General features: G+C 40.1%; 1 protein-coding gene across 3 annotated transcripts; it reads right to left on the bottom strand.

The window, feature by feature from the left end:
• Positions 1-235: 235 nt before the first annotated feature.
• RAB4A (RAB4A, member RAS oncogene family) lies at positions 236-20,731 on the bottom strand. 3 transcript variants are annotated; one of them, XM_048047259.2, is made up of 8 exons: positions 20,578-20,731; positions 12,339-12,419; positions 11,592-11,706; positions 10,628-10,690; positions 8,132-8,286; positions 7,099-7,194; positions 4,632-4,792; positions 236-3,652 (listed from the first exon to the last, which is right to left on the bottom strand). In XM_048047259.2, the coding sequence occupies exons 1-7, from the start codon at positions 20,606-20,608 to the stop codon at positions 4,677-4,679; spliced, it is 657 nt and encodes a 218-aa protein (XP_047903216.1). In that variant the 5' UTR covers positions 20,609-20,731; the 3' UTR covers positions 236-3,652; positions 4,632-4,676. The 3 variants fall into 3 exon arrangements, with proteins under 3 accessions (XP_047903216.1, XP_047903214.1, XP_047903215.1); XM_048047257.2 differs by lacking the exon at positions 20,578-20,731 and adding an exon at positions 14,923-14,971; XM_048047258.2 differs by lacking the exon at positions 20,578-20,731 and adding an exon at positions 14,923-14,971 and having other exon boundaries at positions 236-3,573.
• Between the last annotated feature and the right edge of the window lie 227 nt (positions 20,732-20,958).

Genomic DNA, 20,958 nt, shown 5'->3' with positions numbered 1-20,958 from the left:
GGGGTGCTGCTGCCAGGGGGCACAGTGGTGGCCCCTTCCCTGCTGCTGGGAAATGCACTGAGCAGTGCTCCAGTTCTCCTAGCTGCTGATACTCTCCTAGCTGATACTCTACCAGCTCAGCTTCACCATGAATTTAGCAGAAGTGTTTTTTGTTTTCGAGACCATCTAAGGTTTGTCTTGTGGATGTACCTTATCAGGCAAAAGTGCAAATAAACAGGATTTGCAGTACAACACCTAGAAATCAAAAATTCTTTATTTGGTGTTAGATACAAGCATGAAATGAAATAGTATAGGCCAGCAGCCTCATTAAAAGGCAAGACAGGATTTAATAAGACATTTAAATCTTCTAAAGCTCTGAACGGTTTAAGTTCCATATCCAGTAAATCCTAGGATATGGGTGCCTAGTACTTTGTGTAAAACTAAGCCATCTTGCTTTGGTAAAGTAAGAACTTTACACTAAAAACCATATATAATGTAACAATCATCACTTAATGTTATGTGAGCTATGTTTGGTTTGCTGTGTGAACTATAAAGTTAAAGCTTAAAATTGATTCCAGAGCTCTTAAGGGCTTGATGTTTATTTTTAGAAATAAAAATACTCAGAGGAAAAAGAGTAAACAGCAAAGCTTACACTGGAAAGCTACTGCTTCCAACAGTATTCTCCTCAGAAGCTGCCATTTTAGAAAGTATCTGTTTTAAATGTCAGTGAGATACAGCCTAAGGGTGCAACACTTTACAAAATGTATATTAACCAGGTTTAATATGCACTAATATAGTAAGGGTGTAAGTATAAGGAAATGGTAAAAACCTGGCAATCCTGATTATAATGAAGAAGGTATTCTTTCCTTCCTCACAGGAAGGGGACAGCATAAGACAATTTGTTGAAGAATAAAACTGTGCTTACTGCTGCTTAACCACTGACACATGACCAACATGATCACATGAACTAGTATAAACCAAAGGGCCACTCTTGTATACAAAGGGAAAAGGACTGGAAAATATTTTTAAAATAAAAAACACCCTGTAGAGCACTTGCTTTAAAGTAGTACACTGCTGAAAGAAACAGAATTAAGTAACAACCCTCCCCCTGTTTCAACTGTTAGTGTACTAATAGAGAAGTTTTTATCAAGTGGCAACCCCACTTCAACCATTTTAACAGTGTTGGAAGGGAGGCTTTGGCTTTACCTGTGCTATGTCATGGCAGGTAAGTGCACAGCTTTTACTTTTGTCCGTGTACCAAGAAATCTGATTAGATCATAGGGAACACATTCCTCTATCACTTTTCCAGTACTTCAGTATTGGTTTGGGGTTTCAGAACTGACATCTTCACCCCCACCCCCAAGAACTCTGGTAAAAATGCAACACATCTCAGTTGAACAATATGCCACTTGGACATGCTGGAGGTGGTAACTGCATCCACCATCTACTTCAGGGAACTTGCTCTCGGAGTAATGGAAGTGAAAATAAATGTCATGACTAAGACAGGTAAGGTTACTTGGAGTTTGTTCTTATTGTAAATGCAGGATTAAAAAGTATATTTTGAGACAGTTTATCAACAATAAAATGCCTTGGAATAAATTCTTATCAGTTATATAAAAATCCAAATCTTAAATAAAACATGATACAGAGAGCTATAACATGAAAGTCTTTAGACCCCACAACCTTTTTAAAATTAAGCCTAGGCTTTTCTAGTACACAGCAAACTTAATTATTTTGTACTTTTAACTCAAAGATGAGCCAGGGGTGTATAATTTTGCGATGAGCATCTATTTGAACTAAAAGTGTCAGGACAATATTTTTTACATGCAATTCTAATTCCATGAAAGACAGTATACCTCTCCTCTTTGTAGGATTTTTGGTTTGCTCGTGCATTAACTGCCCTCTGAATTACAGCCTTGGTTTAGTTTTCCTATTTAGTTTTTAGATGTGCGTTTGACCAATGTCCCTTAAATAGGGAAGATTCATGTATATAAAAATAAAGCACTTTTACTCTTGGAATTTCAACCCTGGGTTCTGATCAGATGAGCTATTTTGTGTTAATTTGCACTTCCAGGATAACATCCCCTTTCTAGTTGGGAATCACTAGAGATATTTTTACCTACTTGTATGAGTACAACTGCAATGTCACTCCCTGCCAGCAGTTTGAGTTTGGCTACCTCCAGAAACACTTATTTCCACAGCTCCATAAAAGCCCCAACTCTTACCTGATCAGTTGTCATGACACTGTAAAAGTGGTATGCAATACTTGTGGTTCTCTCTTCCCTCTTGAACCCTCTGCAAGTCTCTTCTCTTTTGTCTCCAGCTAAGCAATGACAACAGGATTCCTAATCTCTTGTTCCATACCTCTTCCCCACCATACAAAAACAGCACGGGAAGAATTAATTAACATACAAAAATTAGCACCAAGGCTGAAGGTTTCCTTGATGAGCTTGACAGGAAGAAAGAACTACATAAGTAGTATTCGTATTTTTTTCTTCTCATGCAAGTCTTCTGGAAGCAATGTGGATAGCATTATGTAGTATCCACACAAAAAAGTTAAAAGGTAGAACTCCAGAAAGGCAGAATTTAAGTTCATCATTTTAAAATCTAATTTTACAATTCAAGTTCTTAGTTGTACCTTGTAAGAGGTACAAGATATTAGTATTCTAAACTTCAAATGTTCGGGATAGTTTAGGAAAAAAACACTGGGGTTCAGTTTGTACTTTACCGGGTATGCTTCACCAGATATCATTTTTCCCTAGTTGATTTCTTAGTCAGAAGTAAGAGGTTAAATAGAATTCTTCCTGTGATCGTCTTCCTGTGATCGTTTTCTATGAGCCCCTGCCCCTGCACTAGAATTACAAAACACACAGAAGATGCACAGTTCTGTTCACATATACATACTATCATCATGACACCAGTGCTAAACAAAACATCAGGACCAAGAAAAATTCCAAAATGCATGTCAGTTGACAGCCATTTGAGAGATTTAAAAGCATGTTTCTGAACTTCTCAATTCTTAAATATCTTAAGAGATACTTAAGAATTATGATAAATTAAGAATTATGATATGTGAACTTCAATAAAGATGAAGTCTCTAATCTGATGTGTTACAAAATGTTAACTATGGGTCTAACCCTACATTGAAAATCAGTTGTGTAGACACCTTGTCAGAATGTGTCAAATTAAGAAGGAAAAACAAACAGCCACCTCTTACTGACACTGCCAGTGGTTTTGTAATACATGGCATAAATATAAACTGTTGTGCGACAAACACGACAAAGCCTACCTCAGTTAAATTTTAGTTTATATAAAAAAATAAAATATTAAACTGCTTGTAGTGCAACATTCTATCATCATATATAAGTATACCATGCTTTGTAAATTTACTGTTACATTATTTACAGTATATAGCAATGCTTTCAACTAAAGATGAAAGAACAAAAGTAGGCAACGGAAAATGCTTACATACAGGTATCACCTTAACATTGTCCACTGAATTATCAGGTTTGCTTTACAGGCTTTTGTGTCACACGGACAATCCTCCACCCACAGCACACGGCGCACCTTTCTGTCAGCAGTCGTCTGCTCTGTCTGTATATAGCGGAAAGGCATGTTTAAAAACTGCATAGCTCTCAAACTTTGTTTCTTCAAATGCCATTTACATGGACAGCTGAAAAATACATAGGAACTCCATCACTTACCCACACCAATCAATGTAAAATCTCAAGAGCTGAAATAAGATCAATAAATAGTCACTGCTGTGGAGCCACACAGAATTGGACTAAATGAATGCCCCTTTTAGCAGTCTCTTAGTTGAAGGAAGGTGTTTTATAGGAGAAAAAAAAGGATGAAAGCAGTTAAAGGATTCTCAAGCATTATTTAAAATTCTGGGCTTTAATTGGGAACTAAGCTCCTTGAATATAGAACAAAATATGAGAACACATAATTGAACGTGGTCTTATTTAACGTTCTGTAAAGCTTCTGCTGGCAGTTTGAGTAATGCTGCCATGCGCTGCCCAAATTGATAAAAATGAATACAGTAAGACTGACGTAGTAACTATGCTTCCAGTAATAGCTTAATTTGATATCACTGCCCTCATGTTAGAGAATTAAGGCTTAATGTGGCTGGAAAAACTTATACACAGCAATTCTTTAATTACCCTCAGTGACTAAGGGGGAAAGTAGGAAAAAAACAGTCAGTGGAAGCTTGAAATCCAGTACTACCTTTCATTTCCAAGTGTCAGTCTTTAAATTTCATTTTTTTTTTTTCAGAAAATACTATCTAATAGCTTTGGACAAGATACTGCCCCCATGCATTTTGTAAATTCTCATTCCTAGTAATATTTATTCACAATACCATGGAAATGATTCACTTTTTCTACAGTGCATTAGGTAAGTATCAGAAGAACAATGCATTTCAGATATACAGAATTTTTAAATGTTTTCCGCAGCATTCCTCAGAGTAAAAACCTCAAACACATCAGTAGGGAGTAAAAGTCTTGTGTAAACCTCTACTGTGCATTATTTCATTAGATTCCATGCTGCTGCTTTTACAGGCCGTGAAACTGAAAATGCCGAGCAGTTGGTGTAGCCCATTTATGAAATACAGTAATTTACCAAACACCCTGAGATTTTTGTAACTAACTTACCTTCTGTATCTAAAGTGAGTATTTGGAATTTTGTGCTTTGCTTCTTTAACACCCACATTCTTGAGCACTTTGTGCTTGTGCTCTACGTGGCGATCTCAGCTGTCTCAAGGCAGCGTCTCCATACTGAATACCTGAGCCCATTCTTTCTGGATCTAACTCTCCTGAGGAGAAACAAAATGGTCACAGAGGATGGATCACTTACAAATAGTACATTCCAATTTAAACGACGACATCAGATACAAACATAAAATGATGTTCTGCTCTAGTTACGGAGAGATCTATTGCAATTCTGTTTATTTTTAGGCAACTCTAGAACTGTGCTATTTTCTTCTGTAATTACAACCGTGTGCCCTTAATCATAATGACAAAGCAGTTCGAGCTAGGCTGCAACAGAAAAGTGTTTTTGCGCTACTTCTAACAAAGGAAATACCTAAAATGTGTTCTGCAAACACTGTTTCATGTTAAAAGACACCTGCTCTAAGAGACTAACAAGCAAGCACAGTTAATACTAAGCCAAACAGAAATGGATCAATTTGACGGTAACATTCCATAAAGCACTGCCCCTGGAGGAAATGGCCTCAGCTTTCCCAGCTACTGCTAATTCATTTCTGTGGCTGGTTTACTTCACACCCAGTGCCTTCAGAAATGTTCTTCCATTTCTTACTCCATGGTGAACTGGCCAAGATTAGAAATGTTTAGGTAAAAAAAAAAAAAAATCCCTCTGAATAATTCAGATAACTTATTCAGGTTCATTGCACATATCTGCTCCCCCTGTGAGTCGGCAGATGATGCCACGTTGAGCAGAGCAGTTGATAGCTTGAGGGTAGGGCTACCATTCAGAAAACACCTTGACCAAACTAAGGAACCATGCCAGCAGGACCTCATGACATTCAGCACCTACACGTGCAGAGTACCGTATTTGTGACAGAACAACCCCAAGCACCGGTACAGACTGGGGACTGACCAGTTGTTACACAGCAGCCCTGCCAAAAAAGACCTGGGGGGCCTGATGGACAAGCTGACCATGAGACATAGCACGCACTCATGACAACGGGGGTAAACAATGCACAGGGCTGTGATAGCAAGAGTGTAGCCAGCAGGATGAGAGACGTGATTACTTCACTCTGCTTGGCACTTGCAAAGCCACATTGAGAGCCCTATGTCCAGTTCTGCATTCCACAAATGCGAAGAACAAACTGGGGAGAGTACAGGAGAAGGCCACTGAGACAGTTGCAGGCTGAAGCACACTACGTTCAGGCAGAGGCTAAGAAAGCTGTGTTTGTTCAGCCTGGAGAAGAGAAGGCTAAGAGAGATCTAAATGCAGGACTGCAGGATCTTAAAAGGGTCTAAAGGCTAGGGCCAGACCGCACTCAGAAATGCACAATAAAAGGACAAGAGGCAATAGACACAGGATGCACAATGAGAACTTCTGAACGTCTTGGGGCATCTCAAAATATGCCTTGATGTGCCCTGGGCAACCTGCTCCCACTTTGAAGCTGACCCTAACTTGAAACAGGAGGCTGGACGTCCAGAGGTCCTCTCCAGGCTCAATTTTTTCATGATTCAGTGCATGTGTGATGACACAAGGGAAAGGACAAACAGCTCACATAAAGCAGGACTCACTTTTGTCATATTAATGCCTCTTTAAATCAGTCATGGAAATACAGTATCATGACTAACTAGCCATGCTCTGCTTTTTTGTTGCTTTTTTCTTTTTATTTAAAATGGAGGTTGCTATTTGGCATTTATTTGATGCAGTGATCAGGAAACTCCTGTGAAAATACTGTATTCTTTTCGCATAATTTTGTTTGGCATTCAAAATGTGTAATCTGAGTCTGAGATACTTTCCAATATAGCCCATTCTTAAAACTTGGAAGACATCGGACAGCTGATGACAGACAAAAATCAGAACAACAGATTAGCTCTAATGACACAACACTTGGGAGTCTGTTTCTGATAGAAACCTGCTCACTTGCATAGAGAAGCTTCTGGTATATTTCTAGATCTACAAAAGAAAAAATGATTTCAGCTGAGAGCTAGGGAGGTCACTTCAGGGAATACAGTTGCTAGGAAACATCCCCGGCATCTTCTGTGTTAGTGTTCAAATTCTCTTGACCACATTTCCTGCTATACAAGAGAAGCAGAAATAAAAGGTATGCCTGCCCTCATGCTAGGTTTTTATTCTGCATTGCTAAATCTAATGTCACGCTTCACGTCTGTATGGACATAGCAACCCACAGAATGCATTGCCCATACTCTGAGCTGACTATTAAGGCAAATGCCATGTCAAAACATCCATCAAAACTCTCCTCCTTTTAGGTATACAGATCTGACTTGGGCGTTCATTTCTATTAAAACATATGGCTATAAATCAAACTGGTTATTTTACTACAACTAGTTAACATTAGATGCTGAAACTTACACATATACTTTTATTTTTCAGGGAAAAATAAAAATCTCTATTTACCTGATTCAATTTTATTGAGTATTTTTCTTGCACACTGTACAAAGGCCTCTTCAACATTTTCCCCTGTTAGTGCACTTGTTTCCAAGAACATCAGCTCTGCATTTGACAGCAGAAAAACAATCTCAAAGCAAGTCTGAAATATCTGATATAGCAATTCAAACAAAAATTGATACTAACAATAATTTTTCTTACACTTCAGGAGAGCTGTCCCCAATAGCATGGTCCTGAAAAAAATCTGTTTTTGAAAGCAAAACTTCTAAAACCACAAAAACTTCCTCTGAAATTTACACAAACCTAGAAAGTCAGAATCCAAACACAATAACCTAGGCTGCGCATGCAAAATAGCACATGAAACCGAAGAGCTTCATATAGCTTCCTGTTAATAGAAAACTATATGCAAGGGGTCAGCCAGCAACCACAGTAAAATACATGGTAGAAGAGACTTCATAATCAATTTGCAAACTGAAAACAGATTTTACTGTTAGCAGGATTGTAGCATAGAAGCTCAGAATGAGACTGGCTTCAGCTGCCACAGAAACGTGTCTTGAAAGACTGAAAATTCTGGATACTACAGACCAGGTAATAGTCCTCTGGATCTACGCCATATATTGAACTGTTTCTCATGAGTGAAACGTATTGCTTTCATCTGAAGCCAACACCATCCAACCTTATCTACAATGTATAGTATCTACAAGAAGCTGAAAACTAGGAAATATTACTCTAGTTTCTCTCCAGCCCATTGGTGGCAAGGTAACACCTGAGGCTGTATTACACTCCCTACAGAATATATTGCCCACTTCAAGTAGCACCTATGACTGGAAGAATCACTGGTAATAGAACTTAAATAGTACACGCAGTTCTCACTACAGACACTGTCCTTTCCCTCTGCCTCATCTACTAACAGGATTATCTCTTCCGCAGACACTTGACAAGTTACAGTGGGCCAACAAAGTATTGCCTATCTGCACAAAAACTAAATTGTTTGAAATATAAGACATCGTTCATCATTACATGATGACTTTGTACTACTTACCATTTTCTTGTGCAAAGCGGGATGCTTCTAAAAAAGTAACTTCACGATCTGCATCAAGATCCTTTTTGTTTCCACACAGTATTATTACAATATTTTGACTTGCTAACATTCTTGCATCTGTCAACCAATTAGTAAGTGCATTGTAGGTTTCTCGGCTGCGAAGAAAATAACATCCCGTATTAGAATACACTCATTTCTAGTGAATAGATCACCGAGCTAAAGCTTAGAAGGCAAATCAAATTTGTGGCAAGCCACAAACTGCTGCTAGTCAGGCAAGTCACTTACAATAAACTGGGAAGTGTATCAAGTTCTTTCATGAAACTATTTAAAAGTTGTCCCGCTCTACTCTGCGCTGGTGCGGCCTCACCTCGAGTACTGTGTGCAGTTCTGGGCACCACAGTATAAAAAGGACATGAAACTGTTGGAGAGTGTACAGAGGAGGGCTACGAAGATGGTGAAAGGCCTGGAGGGGAAGACGTACGAGGAACGGCTGAGGTCACTTGGCCTGTTCAGCCTGGAGAAGAGGAGGCTGAGGGGAGACCTCATCACAGTCTACAACTTCCTCGTAAGGGGGTGTCGAGAGGCAGGAGACCTTTTCTCCATTAACACCAGTGACAGGACCCGCGGGAACGGGGTTAAGCTGAGGCAGGGGAAATTTAGGCTCGACATCAGGAGGGGGTTCTTCACAGAGAGGGTGGTTGCACACTGGAACAGGCTCCCCAGGGAAGTGGTCACTGCACCGAGCCTGTCTGAATTTAAGAAGAGATTGGACTGTGCACTTAGTCACATGGTCTGAACTTTTGGGTAGACCTGTGCGGTATCAAGAGAGGATATTCTATGATTCTATGATTCTATGAAAAGCTTAAAGTTTTTAAAAAGCAAAAGTGAAGTTAATCAGCCAATTTCTTTTCAGCAGTATTTTATATATTCAAGAAACATGCTAGCTGTGTACATGTGCTGTGGGATCCTTTAGAAAGGAATGCCTCTCAGCTTACTTCTCCTTGCGTTTATGAATATTCTGTTCCACTGCCGTACCTCCTTTCATTAGATAGCCATTCTGATTAATAAATTCTGATTCAGACACCAGGTTCTATGATCTAAATACATACAGATATCCCAGTTGCAGCTATAAAGCTCTCTGAAAGTTGGACCTCTTCTAAAATACCACTAATATGGTTTAGAGCGACAACCCCAGATGAAAGGGGCACAGATGACGAAACAAAGAAAAAAGCAAACAAAAAAAAAAATCCATAGTTCATGATGAGTCAGACTACTTGTCGTCTCTGAGAGGTAGCAGCCTGCTTGCTATTACTCACTCAAAAAACCCCACAGGTCGGAGTAAGTCAAAATAAATAACAAAATACCCCATTAATATGAAAGGCTAAAATTTTAAGTGCTAATCTAGTTTCAGCCTTCTGTACGTGAAATTTAGGGCTAACAGAATGAGTTATTGTTTAACATGGAATTCATCTGATACTTAAGTTTCAGATAGGATTATAATAATTAACTACACTTAACGAGACTTGCTGACCTGAAGTTTCACATTTGTTTTAAGACCAATTACATTGCAAGCAGTTATGCACACACCATTAGTCACTGTAGTGGTGGTCAGTGCTAAAGCCTTCAAGAAACAGGACTGACAAATGCATCCAGCTGACCTTAAGTACAAAACACCGATTTCAAAGACTGCTCAGAGGAGAACAGTACACTCACAGGACAAAGAGCAACAGACCTAGCCAAGTCATTAATAACCAACATGAAACTTAGCTGACAAGTATCAGTCAATGGTGGCCAGAAAAAAAAAGGTGTAAGTGTGCAATGGTATGGTCTTCTATTGGCTATAACATTAAAAAATAAATAAAAAATACGGATGAACAGGCTTTGGGGGGCTATAATTAAGGAACACATAGGTAGAACTAGCTTCTCCAGAAGAAGACCTGTTATACCAGAACACTAACAAGCAATTTGCACAAATAGGGGTGTACAGCCTTGATTAAAAGTGGCTCAAGTCTGCTGTAAATTTCTGTTGCACCCTGCCAGTGCCTGGTTATTTGTTTTGAAGGCTATGAAATTAAGCAACATAGATCAGGCCAGAGGCTTGTTTTAGCTTTGTAAAATCATGAATGTAAAAGATATTTCAAGAAGAGAACAAGACATGCACAGTGATCCTTCCCCAATTTATTCAGTTTCCAACAGTTGGTGGTTACAGGCTTCCTAAGCCAGTGGCTGCATTTAGTCTACTGTGATTACAACAGCTACTGGTGAGCCCATTCCCATCTATTTTTCTAACCCTTACACTCTGCTTACATTTATGGCATTCATAGTATCTCACGTAAGCAAGTCCCAAGACTTGAGCGCACATTAAAACAGTAATATTTTTATATTTTTCTTTTCTTCCTGTCCATTCTCTGTTAGAGGATTAGATACTTGGGCAGTATATAATTATTTGTTAACCATATCTGATAGCCAATAAACAAAATGCAGTAGTTTTCTTACCTGGTTATATCATAGACCAGCAAAGCACCTGCAGCACCTCTATAGTAACTTCTCGTTACAGACCTGAAATAGAATTACAGATATCCATTTCTGTTTGTACCAGGTCTGGCTGGGATGGAGTTAACTGTCCCTGCAGCAGCCCATACGGTGCTGTGCTCTGCACCTGTACCTAGAACAGCCCTGGTATCACGCCAGTGTTATCTCTCTTGCTGAGCAGTGCTGGCACAGCAGCAGGACTCCCTCCAAACCACCCTACAGCCAGCGGGCAGGAGGTGGGGAGGGGACATCACCAGGGCAGCTGACCCAAACCGACCAAAGGGATGTTCCATACCGTATGGTGTCACACTCAGCAATAAAAGGTAGAAAAGGGGACACAGAAGAGGGCTCTTGCTATAAAAATGCCTGTCCTCTCAAACAACCACTATACGCGTGCAGTGAGACCCTGTTTCCCAAGATGTGGCCGAACATTGCTCACCAATGGAAAGTGGAGATTGTTTTTCTCTCTTTTCGCTTCCACATGACCTTTGCGTACTTTCTCCTCTTTCTTTTCTCTTTAATTAAATTATCCTTATCTCAAACTGAGAGCCTTTTTTTTTTTTTCCCAAAATATTTTCTCCCCTCACTCCTTTGACAAGTGAGAGAGCAGTGCAGTGGAGTTTAGTTGACCATTGGTGCAAAACCACCACACTGTTAAATCTCTGTTGTTTCAGATCTGGGTTAATATAATGCAATCTACACTATGAAACATTTATTTATTTAAATAAAACATGATTTTAAACATAGTAAGCTATGCAGCAGCAGACTATTTATAACTAGGCTTTTGACAAAGCATTTTCAATGAACATAGCAATCCGGGGATTCCTAAAGTCCATTATCCCTACTTATAAACAGGGATAAAAAAAAAGACATCATCGAAAGTAATGACTGAAGAAACAACATTTAATAAAATGGCTGAAAAGGGCACCTGAATCTCTCTTGTCCTGCTGTGTCCCATATCTGCAATTTTACATATTTACCACCAACGTTTATGATCTTTGAACCGAATTCCACTCCTATTGTATGATTTGAATCATCTTTGACTGAAAAACAAAAAATAGAGTTGTTATTTGGAGAGTATTTAGGGTAAATGAGTAGTTGTCACAAAATCCAGGTTATGTCTGATCCAAACTCTTCAGTGTTCAAATTATCAGCTACTTTTTGAGCAAACAAAAATCAGTGCAACTCATAAGCCTACTGCCATCATGCAGAAAAAAAGCATTTATTACATTTTTTGAACATCCTATTGAATTCAAAATTACTAGAATGACCTGCCTTAATCAAATCATTCCTGGTTCCCATTAATGAACGGCAAGACAACTTCAGTTACATTTTATTCCACTGTTTTCTAATACTTCGACACAATTTAAAATTAAAGAAAAAGCAAAACACAAAATGCCAGTCTTGCCCATGAATAAGCAAGATACATTTTTTAAGCAAGTTCAACTTTATAGCAAGTTAAGGCACTTGCTCTATGCAGACTGTTGATAGCACAGATTCTTAGCAGTATGTAACTGCCCATATCAGAAGCGAGGTCATGGTTCAAGTTCATAGGTCATGCACAGTTCCTTGGTAATTACACATTATCATTCTAGAGGTGTTTCTCAAAAGAATTATAATTCAGTTGAGAAAGATAAATCTTTGGAGAACTCTTATTGTGCTCATGTATACTTACACTTCTTTTCAATAAATTGGTGTAGCAAACAGGATTTTCCAGTTCCAGCATTTCCTATGACCAAGAACTTAAACAGGAAATCTGAAGATTGAAACAAACAAAAATTGCTAACTTTTAGTAAGAACTCACATTTTTGTCATAAGACCAAGTACCCACACCATCTACTGTCTAGTAGCTGTTATTTCATGGAGAAGAGAATAGAGGGCAAAATAATGATAGATCTGAAAAATACCCCAGTGTATTCAATAGTGAGGTTAGAAAGTAAGAGCTAAGAATGCTATTTGTTTATTCAATAGTGAGGTTAGAAAGTAAGAGCTAAGAATGCTATTTGTTTATGGAGATACAAGAATGACAAGAGGAGATTAAATGGTTGAATTACAAGGCATATGGTTGGCTTGTATACCAGCAACCTGTTTTAAGGGCATATAAGCTATCAACTAGAGTCAGTACAAATGCCCTGTATCATGACATTAACTCTAAAAAAAAAAAAAAAAAGTACAAAAATGTCTAGATTTTTAAAAAAATGTATTTAGATTATTTTCCGCTTTTAATACATGTATGATCTGGAACAACTAGAATGTTTTTCCTATGTATTCAGAGGCAAGAAGTATTTTTTATTCTGGAATGGCTGCTTTCACTTTTCCTCTGTATGATAAACGAAGATACAGTTACTTCTGGCACTTTGCCTACTTATGAACCTTTTACATCAGTGTTCATTTAGCAAGGCAAGTATTCAAGATGTCATTTGTACTGTTATCTACACAGTTTGATACTACCTCTCCAGGTCTACTCTCAGGTTGGCTAAAGACTGAAGAAAGCCTCCTTGTCTTATCACTCTCAAACATTTACACTGATGAACTGTGATTAGAAGGTTTACAATTACTTCCCCAACACCGAGCCATCAAGACAACTGTTAAAGTTCTTGCGTGATTCACTATTTATTTTTCCACCAGCAGCGTTCTTTTTATAGTCCTCTTTGCTTTATTGTCCAGTTCCTTATAAACATAGTAAAACATCAAATAAGCATGCAATGAGAAGAATTAAGCTTGCAATAGCAAGAAAAATAAAAACTTTGCATTAGTTTTGACAATACGAAGCAAGTCAAAGCACCAATACATGAATCTTTCAGAACCTTGTTTGAACCTTTAGCTTTACAGGTCGAATTTAACATGCACAAAGAAGTCTACCTGCTCATTCTGTTTCGAGCAGGAATTGTTATTTGTTATGGTGCATCACAAACATCTAGCAATGCCAAAAGCAAAAAGCAAGTGGCTATGAATCCTGGCAAAGTCCACCATTCTTTGTCTTCAGTTGTTTTCCAAATTTTGTTACCTTTAAAATGAGGTATTGTTTTACCAAAGGTTTCTGCTGTTTTTCACTCTACCTCTGCATGATTTTCCTGTTCCAAATGCTGTAACAGGCTTTGCTATGGACTCTGTTCTGCTTGTCTCAGAAAGAAGAGATTGCTTTTTTTGCTCACAAGTATGACCATTTACACACTCTAGACATTCTGTTCCAAACTCCTCTCATTCTTCATGCCCCCACCCAGCTGCTCATGCTTTGTAGATGAAAAAGACCGTAAGAAAAGGGATTTTGGTTCAGGCTGTGAAATGTGTACTGGTTCTTCCAGTAAAGGAGGACCCTTCCTGTCATCTCAACTGCAAAACACACTGAAACTCAGAATACTTCATTCTCCAGACTGTAACAAATCTTCACCGTTAGCATGAAATGTATGTATATCATTAACGGCCCCAAAGCGTTAGGTTAAGAAAGCCAAACGTCTCTTTTTATGGACAAAACAGCACTAGTTAGCTGCCTTGTGTACCTTTCCATATATTTAAACCACCGTGGGTGTGTGTAATCTCACTGATTTTACCACTTCCAAAGAGTTCCTCAAAATGCAAGATGTTCTGAGACACAGTTGCAACGAAAATAATCTGCTTCTTGTCTCCGCAGTTTTTTCCAAATATAAATTTGAAATCCAGTTAAAACCGGTTCTCCTACATAACTGGCAAATACTGCTTGTCAGAATTTCGTGTTAAAAACAACTACAAAAATCAAGCCTACCTTTCTTTTGTCCATGGACAACTCATACCATGGACAGTAGTTTAACAGCTACTGTCAAGCTGAAAGAGGAAAAGAACGACAGCAAATCTCTGTTCCTACACTAGTTTTTCCTGTCATTTTAAGCCCTGGTTGTTAGATGTGGTCGATGAAGCCGTATTTTGCCATCCACAAAACCCTGCTGAGCGGCACAACTGAGGAGCTGCTCTGTTCTGCACAGGCAGGCTTCAGGCCAGCGAGGAATTCAGAGCCAACGGCGTCACTGGCAGGGACCGATATGGAAGGGCCTCAGAACAGCACTGGATTTTTCCTGAGGTGCTTCAGATTTTGCTCTGAAAGCAGAGTGATACTGGAGATTTCGTATTAAATTCCTCAAACGGATACCGTACGCTAACAGCACTTTACAGATAGATTCCTAACTCCTACCAAAATCCTATTAGGCCAGACAACTTTAGGAGGTTTTTTTTTTTTTTTTTTCCCCCCTACAGAAAAATCATTTGGATAGATGATGATTCAATACCTGCTTGCTTGGTAGAAAAAAAAAATGCTTCCATATGCCAGAACAGCAAACCGGTTTACTAAGGTGAAACTTGAAAGTGCAGTTTCATACTGTAATCAAGTGAATTGTAAAGAAGAGAAGTGTTTTAGTCGCCTACAGAATGGAAAAAGCCAAGCCCTCTATTAAAAAATTTATACCAGAAAATCTTTCACAACATGCAGACTCATACAGTAAGGAAAGTAATGTTTTGCAGTTATGTTCACAAAGGTACTTCTATCACTTGAAATTATTTTATGTCAATTGTTCACAAGAGCAAAAGGCTCTCAATCAGACTTAACGTTAATAGCTTACCCACAAGCACCGGATAACATGTTTCAGGAAATCTGGAATACTTTGCACATGTAATCACCAGCAAGGAAGGACAAGAAAAAGCATTTGCCAATACCAAAAGTCACAAATATCCATATTTAATGAGTTGGGAGCTTTTTAAAGTTATCAGCCCAGACTATCAATAAAGGTAATACCAGGTAAGAAGAGGGAAAATATTTTTTCGGTTTGTTGTTGTGGAACTTCTTTCTTAGAGCGTCATTCTGCATGATACTGGCAACCGTATCAATAACATGTTTATAAATTTGTTTGATTTAGGACATGAAATATCTTCTCTTTGAACTGTGTGGACGTCTCAGAAAATGCAGCATTGCTCAGAAACAGAAACTGAATGAGACAGGCTAAAGAAGCTATGTGCCCACACTGCAACTCATACTCAGAAAAACCTTCCATATATTATTAATTCTGTGCAATTTCACCGAATACAACCCATATCCTAGTGTTTGTACCATTGCTTATTGTTCTAGTTTTTCTTTTTGGCCTCCCCTCCCAGAGGAGTTAAGTCACTTCGTTTACAGCTTGCTTTTATTTATTCATTTTTGTGATTGACAAAGAAGCTCTGAGCTCTGGCATTCCAGTTGGCTGCCAAGGCTGTCACCCGAGAGAAGTTTTTCTCATGAGCTCTGTTGTTCCTCCTTCATGCAGAAGCTGAAAAGAAACATCATTCCCATGCTAAAAATGCTTGCTATCATGCTGGTTACTAAAACGATCTAGAAAAGTTAAAGCACTCTGCCTGTAAATAATGTCTTCATTATGTAGAAAGGATTTCGAAAGAAAACTGAACTCCGTGCCAGAAGGAAAAAGGGTAACAAGACATTCACTAGAGAAAGCATGAAGAGAAGAAAGATAGCATGGCATGGCTGTTTAAGGAAATAAGGCAGTATAAGGGGTCAACTTACTCCCCTCTGTGCGCTATGTGCCCCACCTGATCCCACACTGCACACAGTGCCAGGGAGCAAAGCAGCTGGACGGATCCTTGCTTCCTAGCACAGGTGAAAAGGACTCAGTAAAACCGCGGCTCCACCCCAAAGCAGCGCCGGCAGCCAAACTGCTGCACGCCGGGGGAATGAGGGAGGCTGAGGGGGAAGGAGAAGGGAGACAATGGTGGGCTTTGACTCAACCACCACGGCAGATCAAAACCAGGCGGCCGATGTGGAAACCACCCCAGGACATCCAACCTCCTTCTCTGTCTGAAGTTTACTCCAGCAGAAGGGATAATTGAACTGCTTCTGAACTACTGCAGCCTAGCCTTTAAAATGTAATGTGAAATGAATTGTCTTCTATACTCTTCTTAATACAGGAGGGGGAAAAAAGACCAAATTGTACCTTCAATCACAGCTCAGGCTTCTTCCAGCTGCCTGGGAAAGACTAGAGCATACATTCATTAATGCTGACCCTTTGGAAACTCACATTCATGCCAGTTAAAAAAAAAGAATTTTCCTGATAGTTAGACATCTTTGATTTTGCATAAATCTGCATAAGGGAAGAGTGCTCTGAAGCGTTCCTACTAGCATATGGTTTTCTCTCTAAGTGAGAGGAGAGAGGAGCTGTTCTCCCTGCTTACCCCTTTCTCCAGCAGTAGCAATTTCCAAGATAAACAGGTAGAACCGATAAACATGGCTCTGTTCCAGCTGGCACAGAGACTGCTGGAAAGACAGCAGCTTTGCTTCCTGCCCTGAGCAATAAAATAAGCTTTGAAATAAACTGAAGACCAAGGTGACAAATGCAAAGACCATCTGAGAAGTGCGTGCGGGAAGGGGAGGGAGGGAGGAGGACAAGGAGAAAAGCATGAATCAAATTGCCTAGACCAAGAAGAAACACTTTTTTGATGACAGAAATATCTCTGATAGTAAGAGATTGATAAACTAAACCAGACTGGCAGCAGTAGATACTAATGGAGAAAACAGAAGGAAGTAGGGACTGAAGAGATTTGAGTGGAATCTAACGCATCACGTTTTCTCAAAAGGTAGTACCACCTTTCCTCTAGCCTTCTACCACTTAAAATCCAAAGGTCACTTTTATTTGCCCGTGAAGGGTAAGACACTGTAAAATCAGTCCATATTTATCATCATGTGAAAATGCTTACGTTTTGCACTGGGAAGCAGGAGAAAGCCTGCATGTATTCATAGTAGCTACCTATGCAGAGGCCACTGTATTTCAGAAAGCATGACTTATTCAAAGGAAAATTATTTTAAGAGATTTGTTTCCACTGTTACAGCAGATGACATTTTACAGTGACCCTCCTCTCCCAACAGCAGCAGTAAAAAGTTCTTCCTAAATTTAGTCTCAAAATTCATGGAGTTTTCTCTTCACAATTACTTTGGTTTTGTTCCTGGCACTTTGTAAGGGAAAGAAATTGATTGTGTAGGATCATACTACAGCAGCGGAAATCCCAACTTGTTCCAATATACCTCAGCTGAGTATCCTGGCAGTCTCCTTTTACCACTCCAAGCAGAGCTGAAAGCTGGGGGAGGATGGAACAGCACACACTGAAGAGCAAAATCCCAAACATGATCCTTATTAATTATTCATTTTATTATACTCTGCTTCCCAGAGCAAACTTTGAGCCATCACATTCCCATGCTAAAACACCATAGAGAGGGGAGACAGCACTGTTCTGGTGATATATTTGCAATAAACCACAGTTGGATGTTTGTCTGATTAAACCTCATTTGACTTACAAGTACCGTAAAGACTTCTTTCTACCAGTAGAAGAAAGATGCAAATAAATTTAGAACAGTTGTGTGAAGCAGCCATTAAGATTTAAAAAAACATAAGCAGTACTTTTCCTATCTGTCCATTTCACAATCTGCTCCAGAACCCGGCACTCAAGTTCTACAGGTCTCCAGCCTCCAGCGCTCCACAGGTAGCGATATCAAGCTAGCAAAGCGTTGCAGACAATGTTAAATTCACTCTCATATTTAATTCAGTTACAACTTTTCATTCCCCACTGCTACTAACATGACAATTCGTGGGCAACAGGTCCACTGCCACGCAAGGATTGTTTCCACCACCCCCACAGCCCACTGGAGAAGGAGCGTATGCTTAAAGATCATTTGTATTCACGAAGATAGTCCAAGGAGCCTGGGCAGCATCATGTCCAAAGCCTCAGAAAGAGAATTATGAAATAAAACTGAAATTGATATGGAGAAGGCTGTCTCTTAAAGGCAACTGGCAACAGTAAGAAAGAAGAAGCATCCTTAATCATGGGACCATCACTTCAACTGCAGGTAATTTACAATATTGATATTAAAGCAGAGGTCCTGCAAAGATCTTCCAGAAACAATGGAATTGAGCAAAGCAATTACAGTTTTCAAATCAAAGCTGAGAGTAAAACAACATAATTGGCTATGTAAAGCAGTTTTAATAAGCAGAAAAATATTTATTTGGGAAAAAAAAACCACTAAAATTAGTATTTCCAAAGTAATTCCAAGGAACCTCAGAGGTCTGCCAAACGATTCTGATACCCAATATATGTTGGAAAGGAAGAGGGTTAAGCAAATTTCTTGCAAATAACTTTTGGAAAAAATACTGTCTGCACGGCTTTCTCAGCAAGCCAAAACATTTACTTAGATTCCTCTAATTATGATGAAGTGCTATATATAGCTATTCTGCAGTAAACTATTCCAACTGTTCTGGAGCATTACAAAAAAAAAAGTGTGGGGGGAATACAACATTTACATGTAGTTAGCACACAGACCCCACTCTCTCATGATGCTGAACAAACAACGTACAGTCCCCAAAATAATGGCAACCCAACCAAAACTGTTAAAACTAGTACTGACCCTTAGTTGAGACACGGCAACTAGCCTTTAAAAGTTTTTAGACCTTTTAATGTAAGACTGAAGGCAATTTAAACTGTTGTTTTACACAAACCTGCTTTACCTTTCCTTTGTTCAGGTCTAGGAAATGACGAGTAAAATCATTAAGAGGGGAGACAAATATTACACTCCATCCCCTCAGAAGAGCTAAAGGCCATCAAATAAAACTGGCTATCAAGCAGAACTCTTCAGAAAACAAGGAGAGCACCTTCTGCAGAACAGATGGCATATGCAGGGAGCTCCCTGCCAAAGGATGCTGTGAATGCAAATTTGCCAGAGTTCAAGAAAAAACTGCACAAGTTCATTGAAGAAAGAGCCACCAACGCTTTCTCAACAGAAACCATACTCAGCTCATGGAAATTTTAAGTTGAAAATAGCTGGAGAATATCAGGGAAATCATCACATGTACTTGCCCTGCTCTTATCCTCTTTTCAAAGCACCAACAGGACGCTACAAAATTAGATACTAGTCACTATCACGGTCAAGACATAGCGTAGGCATTGTTAAATTCTATGTTATGTCATAACTTAGTTTTTACTACTCCATCTACTCTAAATCTTGACACTCATGTATTCTAGCTCAGAATTTCTGTAGGTTATTTATGTACATACAGAACAAACACTGAAACTCAGAAGAAACATACACCAAAAAATAAGCAAACAAAATAACCTACAACAACTGCAAACCTTCAAGTTTAAGGTCACATTTTCTAGAACACCAAAACAATCAGAAAACATGAAGAGTTACAGTGGGCTTACAGTTGCTATTTTGCATCACTGGAACAATACGAAAAAATGTTGAAATGTACTTGTTAAGATATGGCATGAAAATATGGGATTGTAATAGCAAGCAGGCTGGAGCACTGCTGGCATTCTGTCTTCTCTGGTTATCTGTCCATCCGTTTGTTTAGAGGCCACTAGAAGAGTACAGAAGTGATCCCAGTTCTCGATCACGAGTTCAGACCATGAAAAACTGGTTCAAACTCTTACCTAAATCAGCGAAGCACAACTCGCTACTCTGGTTTTGTGCAAGCTTTGTGTTTCAAGCATGGAAAAAAGAAGCAGGGTCTCAATGTCCTAATGTCTGCCCCACGCTCTGGGATCATTCTGCCCCCAGTTCTGTGCACCTGCCATACACTGACCACAGCGGGGAAGGAGACCTTAGCCCCTGATGACCAGGGCGTTGAAAATAAACAGGCTTACACAGCAGAAACAACGAGGCCGGTGAACCCCTGACAAGAACTCCTGCTGGCAGTGCTGCCGCCCTCACACCTGGCCGAGCTGCCGCTGTCACCACACGGCACCCACCCAAGCCATCAGGTACTTACCGTGTCCCCGCCCCACCAACAGCAGCCGCACGCCCACCACTAGGCTCGGGCTGTGAGAGCAGGAGGCTGCCCCGGCGGCCCCCAGCCCCTCGGGGCGCTGCCCGCACCGCCCCAGCCCCGCCGCCGCCCCCCAGCTCCTACCGTAGGTCTCGGACATGGCGGCCTGCGACATGCCGGGAGCGCCCCGGCTCCCCGCCGGGCCCGGGCAGGGCGCTGCCGCCCGCGGACCGCCGCCGGGCCGGGAGGGACGCGGCCGGGCCCCGCCGCCCCGCCTCGGCTCCGCCCGCAACGGCCCCGCTGCGCACGCGTGCCCGGCCCCGCGCCATGGCGGGCGGGCACCGCCTCTGTGACGAAACCCTCAGCCCCTCAGCCTCCCCCCTTCTGGGTTTCTTAGTCTCACTCCTTCCCCAAACCCCTAATGGTTAACACTGAAGTAGACAGATTTTGCCAGATTACTAAAAATGTCACAGTACGTCACTATGAGAACAGGGAGATCTAGACACCTTGCTCGGTACAAACAGG

Source organism: Anser cygnoides, chromosome 3 (assembly GCF_040182565.1).
Source record: "Anser cygnoides isolate HZ-2024a breed goose chromosome 3, Taihu_goose_T2T_genome, whole genome shotgun sequence".
NCBI classification, from domain to species: domain Eukaryota; kingdom Metazoa; phylum Chordata; class Aves; order Anseriformes; family Anatidae; genus Anser; species Anser cygnoides.
Note: the sequence above shows the minus strand (reverse complement) of the source record. Positions and strands in the feature narration are given on the sequence as shown.